This window comes from Bubalus kerabau, chromosome 2 (genome assembly GCF_029407905.1).
Source record: "Bubalus kerabau isolate K-KA32 ecotype Philippines breed swamp buffalo chromosome 2, PCC_UOA_SB_1v2, whole genome shotgun sequence".
Taxonomy (NCBI): Eukaryota; Metazoa; Chordata; class Mammalia; order Artiodactyla; family Bovidae; genus Bubalus; species Bubalus kerabau.
In genome coordinates, this window is record NC_073625.1 from 9,913,484 (window position 1) to 9,933,360 (window position 19,877).

Genomic DNA, 19,877 nt, shown 5'->3' on the forward strand with positions numbered 1-19,877 from the left:
TCGCTCAGTCATGTCCGACTCTTTGCAACCCCATGAATCGCAGCACGCCAGGCCTCCCTGTCCATCACCAACTCCTGGAGTTCACTCAAACTCACGTCCATCAAGTCGGTGATGCCATCCAGCCATCTCATCCTCTATCGTCCCCTTTTCCTCCTGCCCCCAATCCCTCCCATCATCAGAGTCTTTTCCAATGAGTCAACCCTTCACATGAGGTGGCCAAAGTATTGGAGTTTCAGCTTTAGCATCATTCCTTCCAAAGAACACCCAAGGCTGATCTCCTTTAGAATGGACTGGTTGGACGTCTTTGCAGACCAAGGGACTCTCAAGAGTCTTCTCCAACACCACAGTTCAAAAGCATCAATTTGGATTAGCCAAATAGATACATGCAAAATATATGCAAAGCTAATATCCAAAGTTTTAAATACACAGACGTAGAAAACAGACTTGTAGAAACAGCAGGGGAAGGAGAAGGTGGGAGGAATTGAGAGGAGCATTGAAACATACACATTACCAGGTATAAAACAGCTAGCGGGAAGTTGCTGTATAGTGCAGGGGGTCCAGCCCGGTGCTCTGTGATGACCTAGAGGGCTGAGATGGGAGGGAGGGAATCTATGTACACTTACACCTGTTGCAAAGAGCCAACTCATCGGGAAGGACCCTGAGGCGGGGAAAGACGGAGGGCAGGGGAAGGGGCCGACAGGAGGTGAGATGGTTGGATGGTATCATCGACTCGATGGACCTGAGTTTGAGAAAACTGCGGGAGAGAGTGAAGCACAGGGAAGCCTGGGGTCTCTCACCGAGTCAGACATGACCAAGCAACTGAACGACAACAACCGATTCACACTGTTGTACGGCAGCAACCAATGCAACATTGCAAAGCAATTATCCTCCAAGTAAAAATAAATGAAAAATAAATACAAAGCAGTGGCAATTTTCATAACTTGCAAGCTCTGAGTTGTTGTGATCAGTATTCCTTTTAGGAATGTAGACTTAAGGAAGCTCATAGCTGAGATTGGATGGAGAAACCAGGAGATCCCTTTGTGGGCACGGGGGATGCTGGCTAAGGGTGAAGGAGGAAAGTGTACATGCATGTGTTCTCCTCGGGGGACAGTAACAGCAACAACTTCTTTAAAATGACTTCTAAAGTCTCAGCCTCCCTCCAGCCCAGGCCAAAAGGCCACCCTCTTTCTCCGTCTTCCTCTAAACTTAGCTGGCGCTTTATCTCCGCTGTGCTTCTGGCACGGATCACTTTTCTCATCTTTTAATCCTCTATAAATATTCATAGGCTATAAGAAATGATCCCAGGAAGCTGGCTCCCTGGTTGCATAGCTGATGCTTCTGGATAAGTAAATCATGCCCACCCCTTGAGCATGGAGTATGGATTAGGTGACGCTGGGGACGATAGCAGAATGAAAAGAGCAGGAGTTGGTATCTGTTCCCAGGCTCAGTGACCCGCCCACCCTCTCTCACTGTACCCACGATGGTCTGGGTGATGCTCTCTCGCTCACCACTCTAAGAATGGCACCTGCTGGGGGTGGGTGGGGGTGGCAGTGTATCAAGAGTCCCTCTTGGGGAAGCTGACTCTGCCTCTTGTCTGAGATTTGTGAGGAGAGGCACTTCAAGCAGTGTCCAATTAGCCGGTCATTAATTCTTGCTCAAGCAATAAGCAAAGAATACAGCCGGATGATGTCATAACTCTTCGGGTCCAAACAACTTAATGAGTATTTATGTCCTAATGACTTCTCAGCCATGTGCAAAAGTAATGCACATACATTGAACGAAGTCTTAACTTTGCCCTTTATCCTCAAATAACTACACTGACTCATGGGTGCATTTGCCTGTCAGGCACCCTGTGACTTCTCAAATCTTAGAATTAGACTGGATGCTGTCAACTGTATTCCCTGTTCCTCATTGGTTGGTTGGATGGATTGGAGGTACACAGAAGCCTCCAGAAGTCCAGCTTCCTGGGAATGTGGAGTGCATGGAAAGGATGGTAGCATCTCATGCTGAAAACTGTGGATTTTACCTGGAGGTAGAGGTTCCCATGGGGTCTGATGGATTCACTGTGCCTTCTAGGATTGTAAAAGATCTTATGGGCTCTCCTGTTTGTTCACTGCCTTGTCCAGGGCACCTCTGCACAGAGTTTGAGGATGGGGGCCATAACTAAAGATTCTGAGACTGAACTCAGAGGGAAGAAAGCATCTTAACTGAATAGTGTTTGAAGACCGAATGCCTTGAGTGTACTGTACCCACAATGCAGCAGAACGTTTTAAGATCAGTCTGGAACAGAGAGGGTGCTATGTCATCCTAGCAAAGTCCTAAAGTGTGTGTGCGCTAAGTTGCTTCCATCGTGTCTGACTCTTTGTGACCCTCTTGACCATAACCCGCCAGACTCCTCCGTCCATGGGATTCTCCAGGCAAGAATACTAGAGTGGGTTGCCATGCCCTCCTCCAGAGGATCTTCCCGACCCAGGGATCGAACCCACGTCTCTTACATCTCCTGCATTGGCAGGTGGGTTCTTTTACCAGTAGTGCCACCTGGGAAGCCCCATTTTGGGCACCAAGGAGTGACTTAACGGAAGAGAATTTTTCCATGGACACAGCTTATGGCTTGGTTTCGGGATGATTCAAGCACATTACATTTATTTGCACTTTATTTCTATTATTATTACATCAAGTCTACTCAAACCACCAGGCATTAGATCCTGGAGGTGAGGGACCCCTGTCCTAAAGTAAAATGTGATTCCTTCTCTTAAATAAATAGCTCAGTGGAGAAGACATTTTCCCCCTCATTCTGCACGCACTGGTTCTGAGCACCTGGGATATGTCAGCGGACAAAATAGATAAAGATTCTGTCCTCATGAAACTTACATTCTGTCCTCCTTATCTCAATGCCTAGAAGAATGTGGAGTATCACAGCCCTAGGAGTCTTTTGTCAAGCAACATGAGAAAGTTATAAAAGGGCTTTTATCTCCTCTGAAGTTCTATTTAATGGCTTATTTTCAAAGATTAGGATTCTGCAGAAAACAGGAATACTTAAGATATTTAGAACCTAATCAGTGACTGAACTAGAGGGAATTATCCTATATTAATGAAAATCAATGATCTATGAATAGGATATTAATGAAGACTGATGATCTATGAATATAGTGTGGGTGAGGAAGCAGTTCTCGATAATAGGCTGATTATACTCAGACTGTTGATACAAAACTGAATCGGAATGATGGTTCTGGTAAGTCACCCTCATCCTTGTTTATTCTCAGGAAGTGTTTAATGGCACATGCTTTGGAATATGGGATATTTGATAGTGTTCTTTAATTTTCTTCATGGCATCTAAGAAATAGCACATGGATTTTTCTATTCTGTCTTGCAGCCTCAGATAGCAGTATTCACTTCCTAACATATCAGATGAGAAGGAAGAGAGATGCTTCATTTTGTCTAAATCATGAGAGCCATTTCGGGACTGGCTGTAGTGGGAAAGGAGTCCCCCAGCACCTTTGTGGGAGAAGCTGGAGCTTTTCCATCATATTCTGAGTCAGCTTTCACCCAACCCATCCCCCCCCAATTCAAAAATAAATTAATGAATAAATCACTGCAATAAACATCTTGTGAGATTTAATTTACGACCTGATTGTGGCACCAAAAGTCCCCTAAGCACCATTTTCTGGACTTTGCACTAAAACAAGTTAGCATGAAATGTGGCCTCTATATAAGATGAAAAATAAAAATGATTTTCCCCACATCAAGGGTTATATATCCATGAGTATAAACTACATCATCCATAATCCACAACTTAAAAATAATCATTGCCCAAGATTTTTATTTGTAGCCTGCTAGTCTTCATAGTTTTATATGTCTATGTGCATAATTTAATAAGTAATTTGGTTTACATCCCCCATGTAATCTCTGTCTTTTCATTTATATTATATCCTGCACATTTCTCCAGGTCACCAAGTATTTTTTCTAAAACATAGCTTTGACTGCTGTATTTCAGAGTGTGAGTAACTTTTAGTCACTTAGTTGTGCCCGACTCTTTGTGACACCATGGACTGCAGCCCACCAGGCTCCTCTGTCCATGAGATTTTCCAGGCAAGGATACTGGAGTGGGTTGCCATTTCCTTCTCCAGGGGATCTTCCTGATCCAGGGATTGAACCTGGGTCATTTCAGAGTGTAGAGAGCCACAATTTATTTAATTCATTCCACTTATGAATATCTAACTTGTTTTTAATCCTATAAAGTGAGTTTAATGAAATTATCAAAGATTTTAAATTTAGCTATCATAAGGCAGTTATTAAAACATGAAAGTTGATATTAACTGAAATTTACTAGTTCTTTTCTTCATTTATTCATCACATGTTTATTAAGCATTTACTATCTACACAAGGGGATGCTGTCCTCTGTGAGAAGCACAAAGGGAATCTACATTTTGAGCCCCAACTTTGCACAGTTTGCATGGAGTTGAGGCACTTACCTGCAGAAGGGGCTGGACTGTTTGGGCTAAGCTGTGTAGGGACGGCTGTGTAGGGACAGCCGCTTTCCAGCCAGGCACTAAGTGACCTGGTCACACTGAACTGTCAACAGCGTGTGCAAAAAACAGTGACACTTGAAGAAGAATTCCTCCTGTCACGAATTTGGTTTAGGATAGGAAAAGAGAGAGAGAGAGAGAAAGGAAAGGCAGTTTATCATAGGGCCTGGAAATTAGGAAAATTATTTTAAGAGAACATGCATATTTTCAAATAATCCCTACTGAGAACAGATGCTGAAGCCTGGGAAATGTGTTCTGACTCTAGTTTATCTGTTAGTATTTGGCCTGTAGCACCCTTGCCATCACTGGAAACTAGTTGACATTGAAATACGGTGCTGGGTCTCAAGTCAGGAGAGCTGATCGCTGCCATCTCCTTTTGTGCTTATTAATTAGGAGTCCTGCACTGGCTGATGTATCTCCCGAGCGCCAAGCTGCCCCATTGGTCAAGCTGGATTTGGGGACAGCTCAAATATTTAAAAAACAATACAACAGCAGACAGAATAAACTGCATAATATCACAAAACTTGGAAGACTTAGTATCGTGGATAAAAACTCTTAAGCACATACATTTTTGGGGAATGTATTATGGACTTTTATTATTATTTTTTAAATTTTTATACAAGTTTTAAAGGTTGCTTTCCACTTAGTTATTTCAGAATATTAGCTATTTCCCCCATATTGTACAATATATCCTTGAGCCTGTCTTATATCAAATAATTTGTACCTCTCACACCCTGCCCTGCATCATACCTTCCTCCTCACTACCGGTAACCACTGGTTCCTTCTCTGTATATGTGAGTCTGCTTATTTTTTGTTATCATCAATAGTTTAGTGTATTTTTTAGATTCTACATATAAGTGATATCATGCAGTATTTGTCTTTCTCTGTCTAACTTATTTCACTTAGCATAATGCCCTTGAAGTCCATCCATGTTGCCCCAAATGACAAAATTCCATTCCTTTTAATGGCTGAGTAACACTCCATTGTATATACATGTACCACATCTTCTTTATCTGTCCATCTGTCAATGAACACTTAGGTTGCTTCTGTGTATTTGCAGTTGCAAATAATGCTGCTGTGAACATTGAGGTGTGTGTGTCTTTTTCAATTAGTAGAAAACCACCTGTTTTTAAATGCATCCATTTACAGGATTATTTCAAAAGCCCCCAAATTCTTTGTGAGAATGAATGAAAGAGGGAGAGAGAAAAGGAGGAAAGGAGGAAAAAAGAAGAAAGAGAGGAAGAGAGAGAAAAAGTGTTGAAACTTAGAGATGTTAGTGAAGCCTCACGTGGATGGGTGTTGGGGTTGAAGGTCTTCATGTGACTCTGGACTGGAAGGCAGACAGGTCAGTGAGAACACCGTTACACCATTTCCTGGAGATTGTGTTACTGCCTTCTCTGGCAAAGGACACCCACTTAATGATCTAGCGAGTAAGCCTTTGAGAACTATCAATGGATTCTCTCTGCTTGGTTGAAAGAAAACCTGCTCTAGTCTCCTGAGCAGTTATTTCTGAACTTCTTTTTCTTTTAATTCTTTTCTCCAGTGGGATGCTAAATCCGGTCTGATTCCAGAGGCTAGGGTGATCAACTCATCCCCGTTTGCTCAGAACTTTTCCCATTATGGGCTTCCCTTGTGGCTCAGCTGGTAAAGAATCCTCCTGCAATGTGGGAGACCTGGGTTCGATCCCTGGGTTGGGAAGATCCCCTGGAGAAGGGAAAGGCTACCCACTCCAGTATTCTTGCCTGGAGAATTCCATGGACTGTATAGTCCATGGGGTCAGAACGGATTGGGCACAACTGAGCGACTTTCACTTCACTTCACTTTCCCATTTTAGCTCTGAAAGCCCCATGTCTTGGAAACCCTCTCAGTCACAGATACACTGGTACCCTGCCAAAAGCCACATTGAGGGTTTGGATACTGTGATCAACGAATCGGAGGAAAATGGCTTCCTTTTTGAATGCAAAACTTCCAGAATGAGATGCCTTATTTGTAGTCTCTGAAATATGCAGAGATAACCTTGTGGAGATCAGAGGCATCAGAGATTGGCTGAAGGTCACGCAGTTCAGGAGTGGTGGGGTCCAACTCCACTTTGATTTCCAATTTTGAGTCAAAGCTGTTTTCATTCCCAGCTACTACCTTTGTTGGGCTTCCCTGGTGGCTCAGATGGTAAAGAATCTGCCTGCAATGTGAGAGACCCAGGTTCAGTCCCTGGGTTGGGAAGATCCCCTGGAGTAGGAAATGGCAACTCATTCCAATATTCTTGTTTGGAGAATCCCATGGACAGAGGAGCCTGGTGTGATAACAATTCTGACTCTGCAGAGTCGGAGACAACCCGAGCAACTAACACACACATAGGGAATGTAAACTTAGTTTCCATTGATGAAGACAGTTACACATAGAGGCATAAGAAAAATTAAACTCTGGGTCTGTACCAGGATCGTAGGATTATTAAAGAGAAGAAGCTCCCATGCAAATGCAACATTAAACTACTTTCTTATGCACAAGATAAGATTATCTTATTTGATGAAAATTCTATGGTCTATCGCTCCTGCCAGAATGTGGTATGTAAGGTATCAATTGATAAAATCAATTCTGAAATGTTTTTTAGGGTCCAGTTTACAGAAAAGTAAATTATGCTTCACGAGTCAGCATCCATTCAGACTGCAAACATTTGATACGTTTTTCATGTCTATCCAAAACCATAGATGGCCATAAATCCTCAGAAATTGATAAAGATGCTGGAAACTTCGGAAGAAAGATCCAATTTCCTTCAGAAAAGTGGATAGAAGTCCTTTCATATTACAGGTCAACTGCATATTTGTAGCTTTTATTAGCATTTCTAAGTCAGAGCAGAGTGATTCTGCATGTCTGCAGGAGCCGTACAGCCCCAGCTGGAGTTTTATCATCACCGGGTGATGTATTACTAAGTCTGGCAATGAGGCTTTCAAGAGACGTCTTATTTCTCGTAAGTCCCTATAGAAATAATACCACTCGGTTTCATCCAGAGTAGCTAAAAACTTCCCTAATGGTGAAATCTCTGGGTAGGTCCAAAAAGGCTCTCTAGGTATTGTGACATGCAGACGTTTTCTGAATTAAAATGTCCTTTCGCAAGTATTTATTTGTATATCAATTATTTATCTTTTATTGAGACATGGTTGACTTACAAATTTGTGTCAGTTTCAGTTGTACAACATAATGATTCAGCATTTTTGCAGATTATACTCCATTTTGGATGATTAGAAGATATTGGGTATAATTCCCCATGCTGTACAGTAAATCCTTGAGGCTTATCTCTTTCATGTGTAGTAATTTGCGTGTATGAATCCCATTTGTCCCTCCAGTCCCCCTTTAGTAGCCACAAGTTTGTTTCTGAGTCTGTGAATTCATTTCTGTTTTGCATAAATGTTCATTTGCATTATTTTTACATTCTGCATGGAAGAGCTGGGGCATGGGTTTGAGCCCTGATTGGTGACCTGGATCCTACATGCTACAGCTAAGAGCTGGTCCAGGCAAATAAATAACTATTTTTAAAAAGAAAAACAAACAAACAAACAAAACTTTGACATCTCTGAAGTCCATCATCTGAGAAGGACAATAATCCAACTCATAGTTATTGAAAAGATGCAAGCAACTCAATGTTGTAATGCATTAAAAAAGTTAATTATGTTTTCTGTTAGTAAACCCTTACAAGTTAGATTCTTTTTTTTTCCCCCTGAACCCAAAATAACTGTAAGCTCACAATGGAATGTGCTAATAGCTGAGGCTGTGTATCTCAAAATAGTGATAGTCCCATCTTTTCAGTTTAGATAAGCAACATCTGCTCTATAGTGTTTGTCTTTTGGTCTAAAAAAAATATTGTACTTTCAACATCAATTTTAGCAGGTTTGGGTTGAAAATAACCTCTCACAATAAACATAAGTAACTGACAATAAAATTAGCATGACTTTGTCAATTGGTACAATCTATGCAACTGATGGATCTGCTTCTATCACTTTGGCAAATCCCTTATTTATTAGTTATATCCTTTTATAGCACACAGATGTCTAATTCATTCATTCAGAATCTTTCAAGTCCTGATTGTTCAATGTTTACTTGAAGTTTTGGCTTTGGTTAATAAATCATTTCTTGACCTCCAAGAGTTCATTTAAAAACAAAAACAAAACCTTTCTTTCCTCCTAAAGAGTGGTCTCCCGAACTATCAGATGAAACCATAACAGACTGCAATCTCTGACCGCAATAAATTAGGAATTTTTAATTGTAGCCCAGGTTCAAAAGCAAAATGTTCAACCCCTCCCAGGTGATCCTAACGCTCCGTCAAGGATGAGGACCACTGAATCCTAATTCAGTGCTTTCCAAATTTAATTTGCATGAGTCACCTGAAGCTCTCATAAATGTATATTCATCCAGTGGTCCAGGGCTGAGCCTGAATTTTGCATCTTCAATAAACTACAGGTGATGTTGGTGCTTTCAATCCATGAAGCACACTCATAAAATAACTGGTTTTAAGTGGCTTCGGCCTTCTTGGCTGTTAATGATACCTTGGTCCTCAAGATTCTTCAGTCAAGGTCTTTTCTGTTCTCTTTCATGCACTTTCCTAAATTCTTGGATTTTTGAGCTCTAGAATGAATGTGAGACTCTTCCATCTTCAGCTACCGAGGAGGCATGCACTCAGGAAGGGTTGTGAGTCCACTAACCTAGCTTGTGGTTCTCTCTGGTTTTTTTCTCCCCAGCCACGCCTCTGAGCTCACTTAAACCTCCGAGGGTGGACACTGCTCCAGCGGTTCCGTCTCCCTATCAAAGAAGAGATTCAGACAGATACTGTGGACTCTGTGCAGCCTGGTTCAACAATCCTCTGATGGCCCAGCAGCATTACGATGGCAAGAAGCACAAAAAGAATGCGGCAAGAGTTGCTTTGTTAGAGCAGCTGGGGACAACTCTGGATATGGGCGAACTAAGAGGTAAGAGAAACTTCTAATTTCTGCCGTGGAACTGGGCTTTCTGAGAAAGGGTGGTGTTTTCACAAAATAGGATGATTCTTCTTATTGCTTTGCTTACTAAGGACAATTCTAGGCTTCTCCAAAAGGAATAGAAGGAAACAGAAATGGACATAAACATTTTGCCATCTCCTTTCTTTCAAAGTATTTAGGGTCGTCAGATTTTGATTGACTGTGTTTCAGATCAGAGCTGCCCATCCATGAACCAGAGTCTTTCTTTCTGCCTTATCTTTAAGCACCTTATCAAAGGAATGCTTTTGTACATGAGTTGTAAGGGAGCAGATGCAACAAAGGCCAAATGCCATTATCTTCGTTTTAAATTTGTGTGCTTTTATGAAGTTAGCTGAAACAAAGCCAACCGTTGACTCTATTTCATGGCTTGAAGTAAGCCCAAGACCTTTGCATGCATGTTAGGAAGTTGAGGTAAGACAGTGCTGTGGACCAATGTGGAATCAATACTTGGCTCCTTCCATTCCCCCACCTGACACATATTTTCTGTTGCTGGGAAACCACAGAGCATTAGAAGTCCATGTGAGATTTTACAGAAGCTGTGAAGTGGAGACTTGTAAGTCATAGGATGAGGATCAGTCCTATGGATTCCTAAGGAAGCCAGAAACCAGTCTGTGGGACCTAGTAGAGTATTTGATCATCAGCGACCACTCAAGCAGTTTTGGATCACCTACACAGTTTTGATCAGCTGATGTTGGCATTGTAGAAGTAGAAATGCATTTTCTCAGAAACATAATTCTACAAAGTGTATTCCACTGTATCTCAGATATTTTATGGGTTAGATACTCTTTTAGGGACTGACCCGGGGATCATCCATCCTAATAACTGTAATAACAGAATTTGCAAATCACTTTTGAGAATGCAACCTGGGTTTAAATTGAGTTCGGTTCGTGGAGCCTACAATTCTTATCACTCTGGGCTATGAGTCTCTAAGAGGATGAACCCAGAACATGTCTAGATCGAATAAGTGGGATAGAAGATCATTCTGAGTGAGCTGAGAGGAGGAACGGGTCACTTCTAACTGTGTTGGTTGGGGAAGACGTCACTAAAGAAAGGGACTTGTGTTGGAACTAAAAACGTGGATGGCATTTTAGCAGATGAGAAGGCATTCCCTGTGAGCAGAATCATGCATGTTCTGGTAAAAGAGAGGAAATCGTAAGAGGTAACTGACAAACAAACACATTATCATGGAGGAATCGTGTGATACGGCATAGATTTAAGATCGGAGGTCCATTAAGACATCTATGGAGCCTGATGAGAGACTGAGTTTTCCAAGATACATGATTAAGAAGAAGAAATAAGAGCAAAGAGCAAAACCACTTTATTTTGTGTAGGTCTTGTAGCTAAAGAGAAGCAGCATGGAGCTAATATTTCGGCGTGTTGGATAATCACGTCGCAGATGCTTTTGAATTGTTGATCCTGTTGCTGTCTGTTGGGGAATTACTTGTGTTCTCAGTCTCTGCCTTGTTAAAAATTGCAGGAGGAGTATTTTTTAGCTGAAGGCCTCTCCACAACTCGCTGTTCCTGGCAGATAACAAGTCTGCTCAGTGACTCCTTCATGGCAGGCACCGAAGGAGAAAAAGAGGGCTTTATTTATGTTTTGTGCCAGATACTATGATTTGGAGAAGAATGATTCCTAGAGCACATTCTTCTTGTCTGTTTTGAATTATCAGGGCTGCCTCTTTTATGTACAACCACATCTTAATGACTTGGGTGTCTGAATTCTGTAACATTTGAGTGGTTGGTCTTTTTATACAGAAGACAAAAAGAGCTGCTCTAGGACTTGATAACTCCGTGTGATTCTGACTCAGTAGCACTCGAAATGGGATTTGCATTGAACACAGTGTCCTTGAAACCAACCTTGCCACTCACCCCAGGTGACATCTTGATATATATGCTTTCAGGCATTAAATATTGCAAAAGCTTGGGGAATAAAGCAATGATGATAACCCAGCAAATTTTAAAACACACACACACATGCACATTGTCTGCTATTTCTGGACATCTTCTAGTGTGTGATCCATCAATTAACAAAGGATAAAATGCTAATCAGTAAATACAGGCATATCTATAACTTTTTAAAAAAACGTTGTCAAGCAGCTAGAGGATGACATGGCAACGTCACAGGCTTCCTCTCTTTCTTAGCACTTCTCAGATTTTAGACACCACATTTACCCATTTAATTTGGTTTTCCTGATTTCTCCCTATTCCTATAGACTGTTAGCAACTTAAAAGCAGGGATCCATGTCTGTTTTGCCCACTGATATGTTCAGAAACACCTAGAACAGTGCAAGATACAGAGTAGGTACTCAATGATTGCTGGATGAATGAATAAATAGAGAAAGCAGGATTTAAATAAATCATCGAAAATTCTGCATTTTAAACACAGCACTTTCATTTCTAAAAGGATCCCGATTGAATATTTTTACAAGAAATTACTTACGATTTTTTTTTGTCTAACTTAAAAAAATGACATATATTTTATATATGGTGAAATGCAGATACTGTGTTATATAGTTCATTGAATTTTAACCATGCAAATACCTGTGTAACCCACACTCCTATTAACATCCATAACTTTTCCATCATGACATGGTTGCCATGTACCCCTTCGCAGTCAACCCTAGCCTCCCATTCCAGATTCCCAGCAACTTTTCTTCTTTGGTTCACCATAGCTTAGTTTTGCTTATTCTAAAACTTTGTATAAATGACCGCGCAAAGTACGCATGTTTCTGGATCGAGTTTCTGATATTGCTTTGAAATGGATCCACTGGTTGCATAGAAACAAGTAGCTTCTTGCTGTTTATCACTCAGTGGATTTCTTCTAGACAGAAATCCTGCATTTGGCTTATGCAGTCTTCTCTCTTTTTTTGGGTGGGGGGCGGGTGGTATGTTGAATAAAGCTTTCCTGAACATTATTTCTGTTGTTGTTGACAGATGTTTTTTCTTCCGTTGTTAAATATCTCAGAGTACAATTGTTGGGTCATAAGTTGGGTGCATTTTTAACTGTATAAGAAACTGCCAACATGCTTTCCAAGTAGCTGCATTATTTTGCATACCCTAAAGCAATGTACATGAATTCCACACCCTCACCACATTGTCTTTCAAATAATAGCCATTCTAGTGGCTGTAGGAGAGCATGTCACTATGAATTTAATTTGTGTTTCTTTGTAGGCTAATAGTGTCAAACATTTTTAAATGTTGGTCATTTGTATATCTACATTTGTGAATTGTCTGTTCATGTCTTTTGCCAATTAAAAAAAAATTGGTTGCCTGCGTTTTTATTACTAAGTAGTAAGTGGAAGGTGTCCATATATTATCAATACAAATATACCCATTATGAATATTTTGTCTTAGCCTATGTCTTGGCTGTTCATTTTCTTAAATAATGTCTGGTAAGCAGACAGTACTGAATTAGGAAAGTCTAGGTGGCTCAGAAGGTAAAGTGTTTGCCTGCAATGTGGGAGACCCAGGTTCAATCCCTGGGTTGGGAACGTCCCCTGGAGAAGGAAATGGCAACCCACTCCAGTACTCGTCCCTGGAAAATTCCATGGACTGAGGAGCCTGGTAGGCTACAGTCCATGGGGTCGCAGAGTCGGACATGACTGAGCATCTGAACAACAAAACAAGACGAGCTTGGTCATATCATTCAGTGACCTTCCTCCACCTTCAGGTCACCTAGGGTACCTAGGCGGGGGCGTTGGGCTTGGGGGCTTCTCTAAGAAGGAAAAGCACCCTAGGTTAAAAAATTGAAGAGTTTCCAAAGGCAAACAGTACAGCTATTGCTGTGTGACAGTTACCTCAAAACTTAGTGGCTTAAAAAATTGTAGACCTTTATTATCTCTGAAAGTTTCCAGGGGGTGATTTGGGAGTGGCTTGACTGGGTGATCCTGACTTGAGATTTCTCATCCCTGTGTAGCTGAGATTTCAGCATGGGCTGCGGTTCTGCTTTGAAAGGTGGTTCATTCCATTACAGAAAGCAGAGTAGTGCTTGCTGGTCCCTGGGGGCGAGGGGAACGAGTCAACTACAGTGGGACCGCAAGAGGGCATTTGTGGGGTCGTGGAACTTTCTGGATCTTGATACAGCTACGTGGCTGTATGTGTCTGTTTGTCAAAACTCATGTAACTGTATCCAAGGAGACAGTGACATGTCAGTTTCAAAAGTCAAATTAAAAAAGAAATAAAAGGTGACTCACTCGTGTGATGCAGGAGACCTCGGTTTTTCTCTTCGTGGGCCTCTCCCAGCGATTTTGAAGGTGCCCATGCTGTGATTACTGGCTTCCCATGGAGCCTCAAGTGGAGGCCATTCTTTTTAGGATGCTCCAAGGTCACATGGTCTTGCTTCCATTACTTTCTATAGGCTAGAAGTCAATGGTGGTGGTGGTGGTTTAGTCGCTAAGTCGTGTCTGACTCTTGTAATCCCATGGTCTGTATAGCCCTCCAGGCTCCTCTGTCCATGGGATTTCCCAGGCAAGAATACTGGAATGGGCTGCCATTTCCTTCTCCAGGGGAATCTTCCAAACCTCAGGGGTTGAACTCATGTCTCTTGGGTCTCCTGCATTGGCAAGAAGTTTCTTTACCACTGAGCCACCAGGGAAGCCCTAGAAGTCAATGCCGGTGACTGTTCAAGTGGTGGTAGGGAATTCACCTCTGTCCCTGAAGAGAGGGTTATGAGAGAACACGTGGACACTATTAAACCACCACAGTCAAAATGCAGGCAAATGACTGACCCATGTGACAAATTGCACACTTGTTGACTTTGGAGTGAAAAACATCTCACCCACAGGTGGAATTAATATGTACAAAAAACACGTCAAGTCATGGATTTTGTTTTAAACAAATCTAACAGAGATTTCTGCCTGTTCTCACGAGAACCAGATCAACAGAAAATAGTTTCTCTGAGGTCCTCTGCCCAGGACTTGATGTATGTCATGGGTGGAACTGATAGAGACAGGGCAGCTTGCTTAAGCATCTCCATGTGAGTTTTCAACAATCATTTATTCATCTGACACCCATTCTCGCTTAGGGCATGGCCACTCCAATACCTTTGGGGATTCTAGAGATTTGGGAGCCAAATTATTAATTACTGGAGTTTCCAGCTGTTTTAGGGGCACCCAGTCTTCCTGTGAGATGATAGACCCAGACCTTCTGATCAGTGACTTGAGGTCCAGATTTTAGAAACAGACAGCTAGTTATTTGTCACTTCTGTATTTCCTCTTTGACTTTTTCTTTTACTTTTTCATTTCTTTCCTACTTCATTCCACTAACATTGAATGCCTGCTAGGTACCAGGCATGAAGTACTGGAAATACTGCAGTGAATGAGAAGAGAAGGTTCCTATCTTGAGAAGAAGCAGGAAACAAAATATGTTTAGCTGATGATAAGCACGAATGGGAGGGAGGTAGTTTCCTTTAGATGGGAAGGTTAGTGACAGCCACACAGAGAAGCTGATATGTTGAACTGTGACCTGTGAAGGAGGCGAAGGATCCCACACGAAGCACCTGCTCCTTCAAGCAGAGGTGTTGGCAGGTGCAAAGGTCCTATGGTAGGCAGAGGGCCTGAAGCTAATGACAGGAGAGGGGTAAAAAGTGAGACTGGATTTAGGTGAGGTCACACTGCATAGATCCTAGCAGGTTGTTGGAAGAAGTTGTGATTTATTCTACGTGCACAGAGGTGTTTGCAGCTCATCTTACTTGTGAGTTCAAATGTTCCACCTTCCCTCAGGGTCTCCTCCTACAGTGTTGGTGGGAATGTAAATTGTGCAGCCACTAGGGAGTATAGTATGGAGGCTCCTTAACGGACTGAAAATAGAGATAATGTAAGATGCAGCCATCCCACTTCTGGGCATATACCCTGAGAAAACTGTAATTAAAAAAAATGCACCCCAAATATTTATTGCAGCATTATTTACAATAGCTAGGACATGGAAGCAACCTAGATGAATGCTATGCTATGCTAAGTCACTTCAGTCGTGTCCGACTCTGTGTGACCCCATAGATGGCAGCCCACCAGGCTCCCCCATCCCTGGGATTCTCCAGGCAAGAACACTGGAGTGGGTTGCCATTTCCTTCTCCAATGCATGAAAGTGAAAAGTGAAAGTGAAGTTGCTCAGTTGTGTCCGACTCTTAGCGACCCCGTGGATTGCAGCCTAACAGGCTCCTCCGTCCATGGGATTTTCCAAGCAAGAGTACTGGAGTGGGGTGCCATTGCCTTCTCTGACCTAGATGAATATCAACATATGAATGGACAAAGAAGATGTGGTGTGTGTATGTGTGTGTGTGTGTGTGTGGTGGAACAATACTCAGTGATAAAAAAAAAAAAAAGGAACGGAGTTGTGCCATTTGCAGAGACGTGGATGGATATAGAAATTGTCATACAAAGTGAAGTAAGTCAGAAAGGTAAAAACAAAACCATATATCAATGCATTAATGGATCTAGAAAAATGGTAAAGGTGAACTTATTTGCAAAGCAGAAATGGACAACATAGAGAACAAACATGGACATCAAGTGGGGAAGGACTGGTGGGATGAATAGGGAGATGGTGATTGACATATGTACACTATTGATACTATGTATAAAATAGATAAGTAGCGAGAACCCTATGTCTCACCTTTCTATACTTTAGGGCTTGGTTCACTTCCACTGTGGGTCACAGGCTCTTCCCTCTGTCGAAGAACAGGTCCTGCTCCTGTCATTCCTGGGAATGTACCCTGGGATCAAGTAAGCCTTGAAGGATACTGAAAGATGTGCAGGTCAGGCCACCTAGTGCCACGCTCCAGGCAGAAGATGGAATCCCCACAGAGGCATGGGAACCAGGGACAGCAGCGCCCCCTGGAGGAGATGTGTGGGGTGGTTGCAGCTTGCCTGCTGCGTGCTAAGTTGCTTCAGTCGTGTCTGACTCTCTGCAACCTCATGGACTGTAACCGCCTCTGTCCGTGGGATTCTCCAGGCAAGAATACTGGAGTGGGATCCTCCTCCAGGAGATCTTCCCAACCCAGGGATCGAACTTTGATCTCTTACATCTCCTGCATTTTAGGCAGGTCCTTTACCTCTAGTGCCACCTGGTAAGCCCCAAATAAATTATGGTGAGAAAAAAAAAAAAAAATTCAAAACAGTGGTTGTCTCAGGGCTGGTGAGGAGCACCAAGTGAGAGGAGCTTACGGCCACATTTAGGTTTAATGGGAGAAGTGGCCAAAGAAAGTCAGATCACCGTGACAGTCGAATACGGAACCCTGATGGCTACCGGGAGTAACTTAGACCTTTGTCATGAAAATGACATGTTTGTATTTGTGGTATTGAAAGAGACGTCTATAGACAGCAACAAGGCAGCTGGATTAGAAGGGAGCTGGTTGGGAGGCAGGGAATTTTTTATTGGGAAGCTTCTAATTTAATCCAATGAGAAATTGCATCAACTTGAAAAAAGGAAGCAGTGGCAGGGAGGATATCAGTAAAGCCAAAAAATGAGAAAGGAATTGGATGTGAATTCAACAAAGTTTGGTGGTCAGCTGGTCCTCCAGAGCCGTGGACAGCTGTCCCTTCCATGTGGAGGCAAATCCTGCCCACGACTGACTCTTAACTGGCCAGGATGGGTACCCAGATAACGTCAGAAACTTCTGCTGAAGTGTAAACTGTGGGCTGGGCATTTGGTGTTACCTGCCATGATGCTTGTGATCTCGGAGAGACAGCAGTAAGCAGTCCCGAGGAGAGATCTTAATTTCCTGTCCAGGATTTGAACCTGGATGAAAACCAGGAATCCTAGCTGCTAGATCACCAGGGACCAGAGGCTAGAAGCAAAGCGGCCCTGGCTCTTTTTCCCCATTTGAAAGTGGAAGTATTTCAGGGAGGCAAACACTGTAAAAAACAGGTACAAGTTTATTATTAGAGCCACAGCATAACAAATGGGAGAGCACACGGAGAAACAGTTTATTTAAGATGGAAGCTAGGCAGAAATACACACCCGGAGTGGAGAGCAGGCGTTCCGAGTGAGGAGCTCAGTAAAGAGGTGATTTAAATCACTTAGATGGGACAGTCCTTCCGGATCTTTGTGTACCTTTGGCCAATTATTAATATCCTGTTTCATCTTTTCACTCCTGACAGGGCCTAGGACCCTCCCCAATAGGCATGTGCAACTTTTTGCTAAGATGGATCCCACCACAGAGGCCTGTGAGGGCATGCCCACACTTCTTATGGGGTGGCACCTCCTCCCTTTTTGACCCCCAAGAAGCCTTCTGTGTATGTGCAGACAGGGACTTTTTCCTTGACCTCAGGAGTGAGCACCATATCTCTTTACTTCAGCAGAGCTCAGCTTCTGCCTCTAGCTTTGTCCTTGGAGTGTCTGGCTGAGAATAAAATTTCAGCTTTACTCCACTTGACAATCACCAGTTGTCCAGTCCAGGGCCCGTCTGTCTCCTACCTCACTTTTAACCCAGTCGTGGACTTATTATTCTTTGCATCACCTACAGTATCCAGAACAATGTATCCTTATGGAAGGTCCTCAGTGGTGGCCACGCACTTGAGTGGCCTCACACTTGTTAAGCAACCCCAGTTTTCTCTGGTGTTCTCAGGATTGTGGGTCTCAGATGGATGACTGAACATTTCCCAGTGCTGAATTTTTGATTTAAAAAATTCCTATGTTAAGTGAGGTGTCTTTTTATTCCATTTAAGAAGTGAAAACTAAAGCCTTAGTTCATTCCTCTTAGAAATATTTTCAATCTTGGAGAACTGTATGCATTTTATCTAGTTGAGAATCAGCAGAAAATAGGACCTTTAAGCAGATATGATAATTATAGAACATAATTCTAAATTGAATGGTAGGGGAAGAGGTGCCAGAAGAAAATGCTCAGCTTAGATTACACCTGGTTATTTTTGCATTATTATTTTTAATGTGTTTTGACACCTCAGCTGTTCCATCTAGACTCACTCTGATCTTCAGAGCCCACATTTTGGGTTAGATAATTAAACTGCTTTAATGGCTCATGTTCCTGTCATACTACTGGTGTGGAAAAATAGGGTGATATGGAAGAAATCATTTTCATTCAATCATTCATTCATTCATGCTTACTAAGTACCTATTACATACCAGGCTCTGTGCCTAAAATTACATGGAACATTCAAATGTCTGTGACTCATCCTCTCACCTCAAAGAGTTTAAAGTCTTGAGAACAAGGGGAAGAGCAAAATAATATGTTTATTAAAACAAATATAGCACAAAATATGAACACAAAAAACAGAGCTTAAAAGCCAACCCAGTATGAAGTTTTGAAAATAGAGGAATGATGACGTCCAACCTGGAGTCAGCATCAGGACATGTGGAAACTGATGACCAGTTTCTTGAGAGCAGAGGACCAGCGTGACTACAGGTGTGGAGGGGTGGCAGAAGTGTGAGCACCATTAGCAGTCAAGTTCAATGGAGTTAGATGTGTGAGTGAGATGAAGCTGAGAAGATAAATCGGAACCAAATTATAAATAGCTCCCATGTCAGCTAAAGCTGAACTTTATTTGCTAGCCATGACATTTTTTTTTTCTAAATAGGAAGATGACTGGCTTCATCTGTGCTTTCCGAGGATTGCTGTGTGATGGATTGGAGTAGGGGGATTCAGGAGGCTGGGAAACTAAATAGAATCGATGCAGAGGGCACTGTGAAGGCTTGAGGGGTCTGAGGTCCAGCAGGGGGAGGGGAGAAATGGGCCCCCTGAAAGATAACACATATTTCTCTTTGCATGGTTCAGTAGACTCTACCTTCCCCACCCCAGTCAAATGAAGAGGGATCAGAGCATTAGAATTCTGAAAGACACCCTGGCAAGGCCTTGGGAACACTAATAGGAAAAATAGAAATTTAATGAGTAATATGAATAATAAGTGAAATTTTTGTTCACCCTCAAATCCAGCAAGAAATGTAGTTGATGAACACTCATGGCAGTCTGTTTACATCCTATCGGGCCATTCTTTCTTCAGCTGTGACAGATTTTGGTCCATTATTGTTCTTCATGTCTCTAATGGATGCGACCCTGTCTAAAGAAGCTGGGTTAACTCTTCGTCATCACTGACTAGCTTCCAAAATAGATGAGCTTGGTTGTTCCAAAGGAATCATTCTGCCTCCCTTTATGCATTGTGGGCAAACTTATCAAAGACAGCGGCTTGCATTTCTAATTTCAGAGTAGGGACAATACGTTGGAAACGGCCTTAAATTTGACACATGGAACCAGCGTCCTTGGTTTTGAGATGTCGACCAAGAAAAGGGCAAAAACAACATCAAAACACACCCAAAAATCCAGGTCACTTAAGTGTTCTTTAGATGCCTGTTTTGGCTACCCTGAGGAAGCTGACAGTGTCAATGTGAAGCTGCTGTC

At 42.3% G+C, this 19,877-nt stretch overlaps 1 protein-coding gene across 1 annotated transcript in view; it reads left to right on the top strand.

Annotated features, from left to right (window-relative positions):
• The window catches only part of ZMAT4 (zinc finger matrin-type 4), a 292,877-nt gene that overhangs the window by 149,332 nt on the left and 123,668 nt on the right, over nt 1-19,877 (top strand). The window contains exon 4 of the mRNA XM_055567020.1: nt 9,257-9,484. Within this exon, the coding sequence (XP_055422995.1) occupies nt 9,257-9,484 (228 nt within the window). The remainder of the gene's footprint in view (nt 1-9,256; nt 9,485-19,877) is intronic.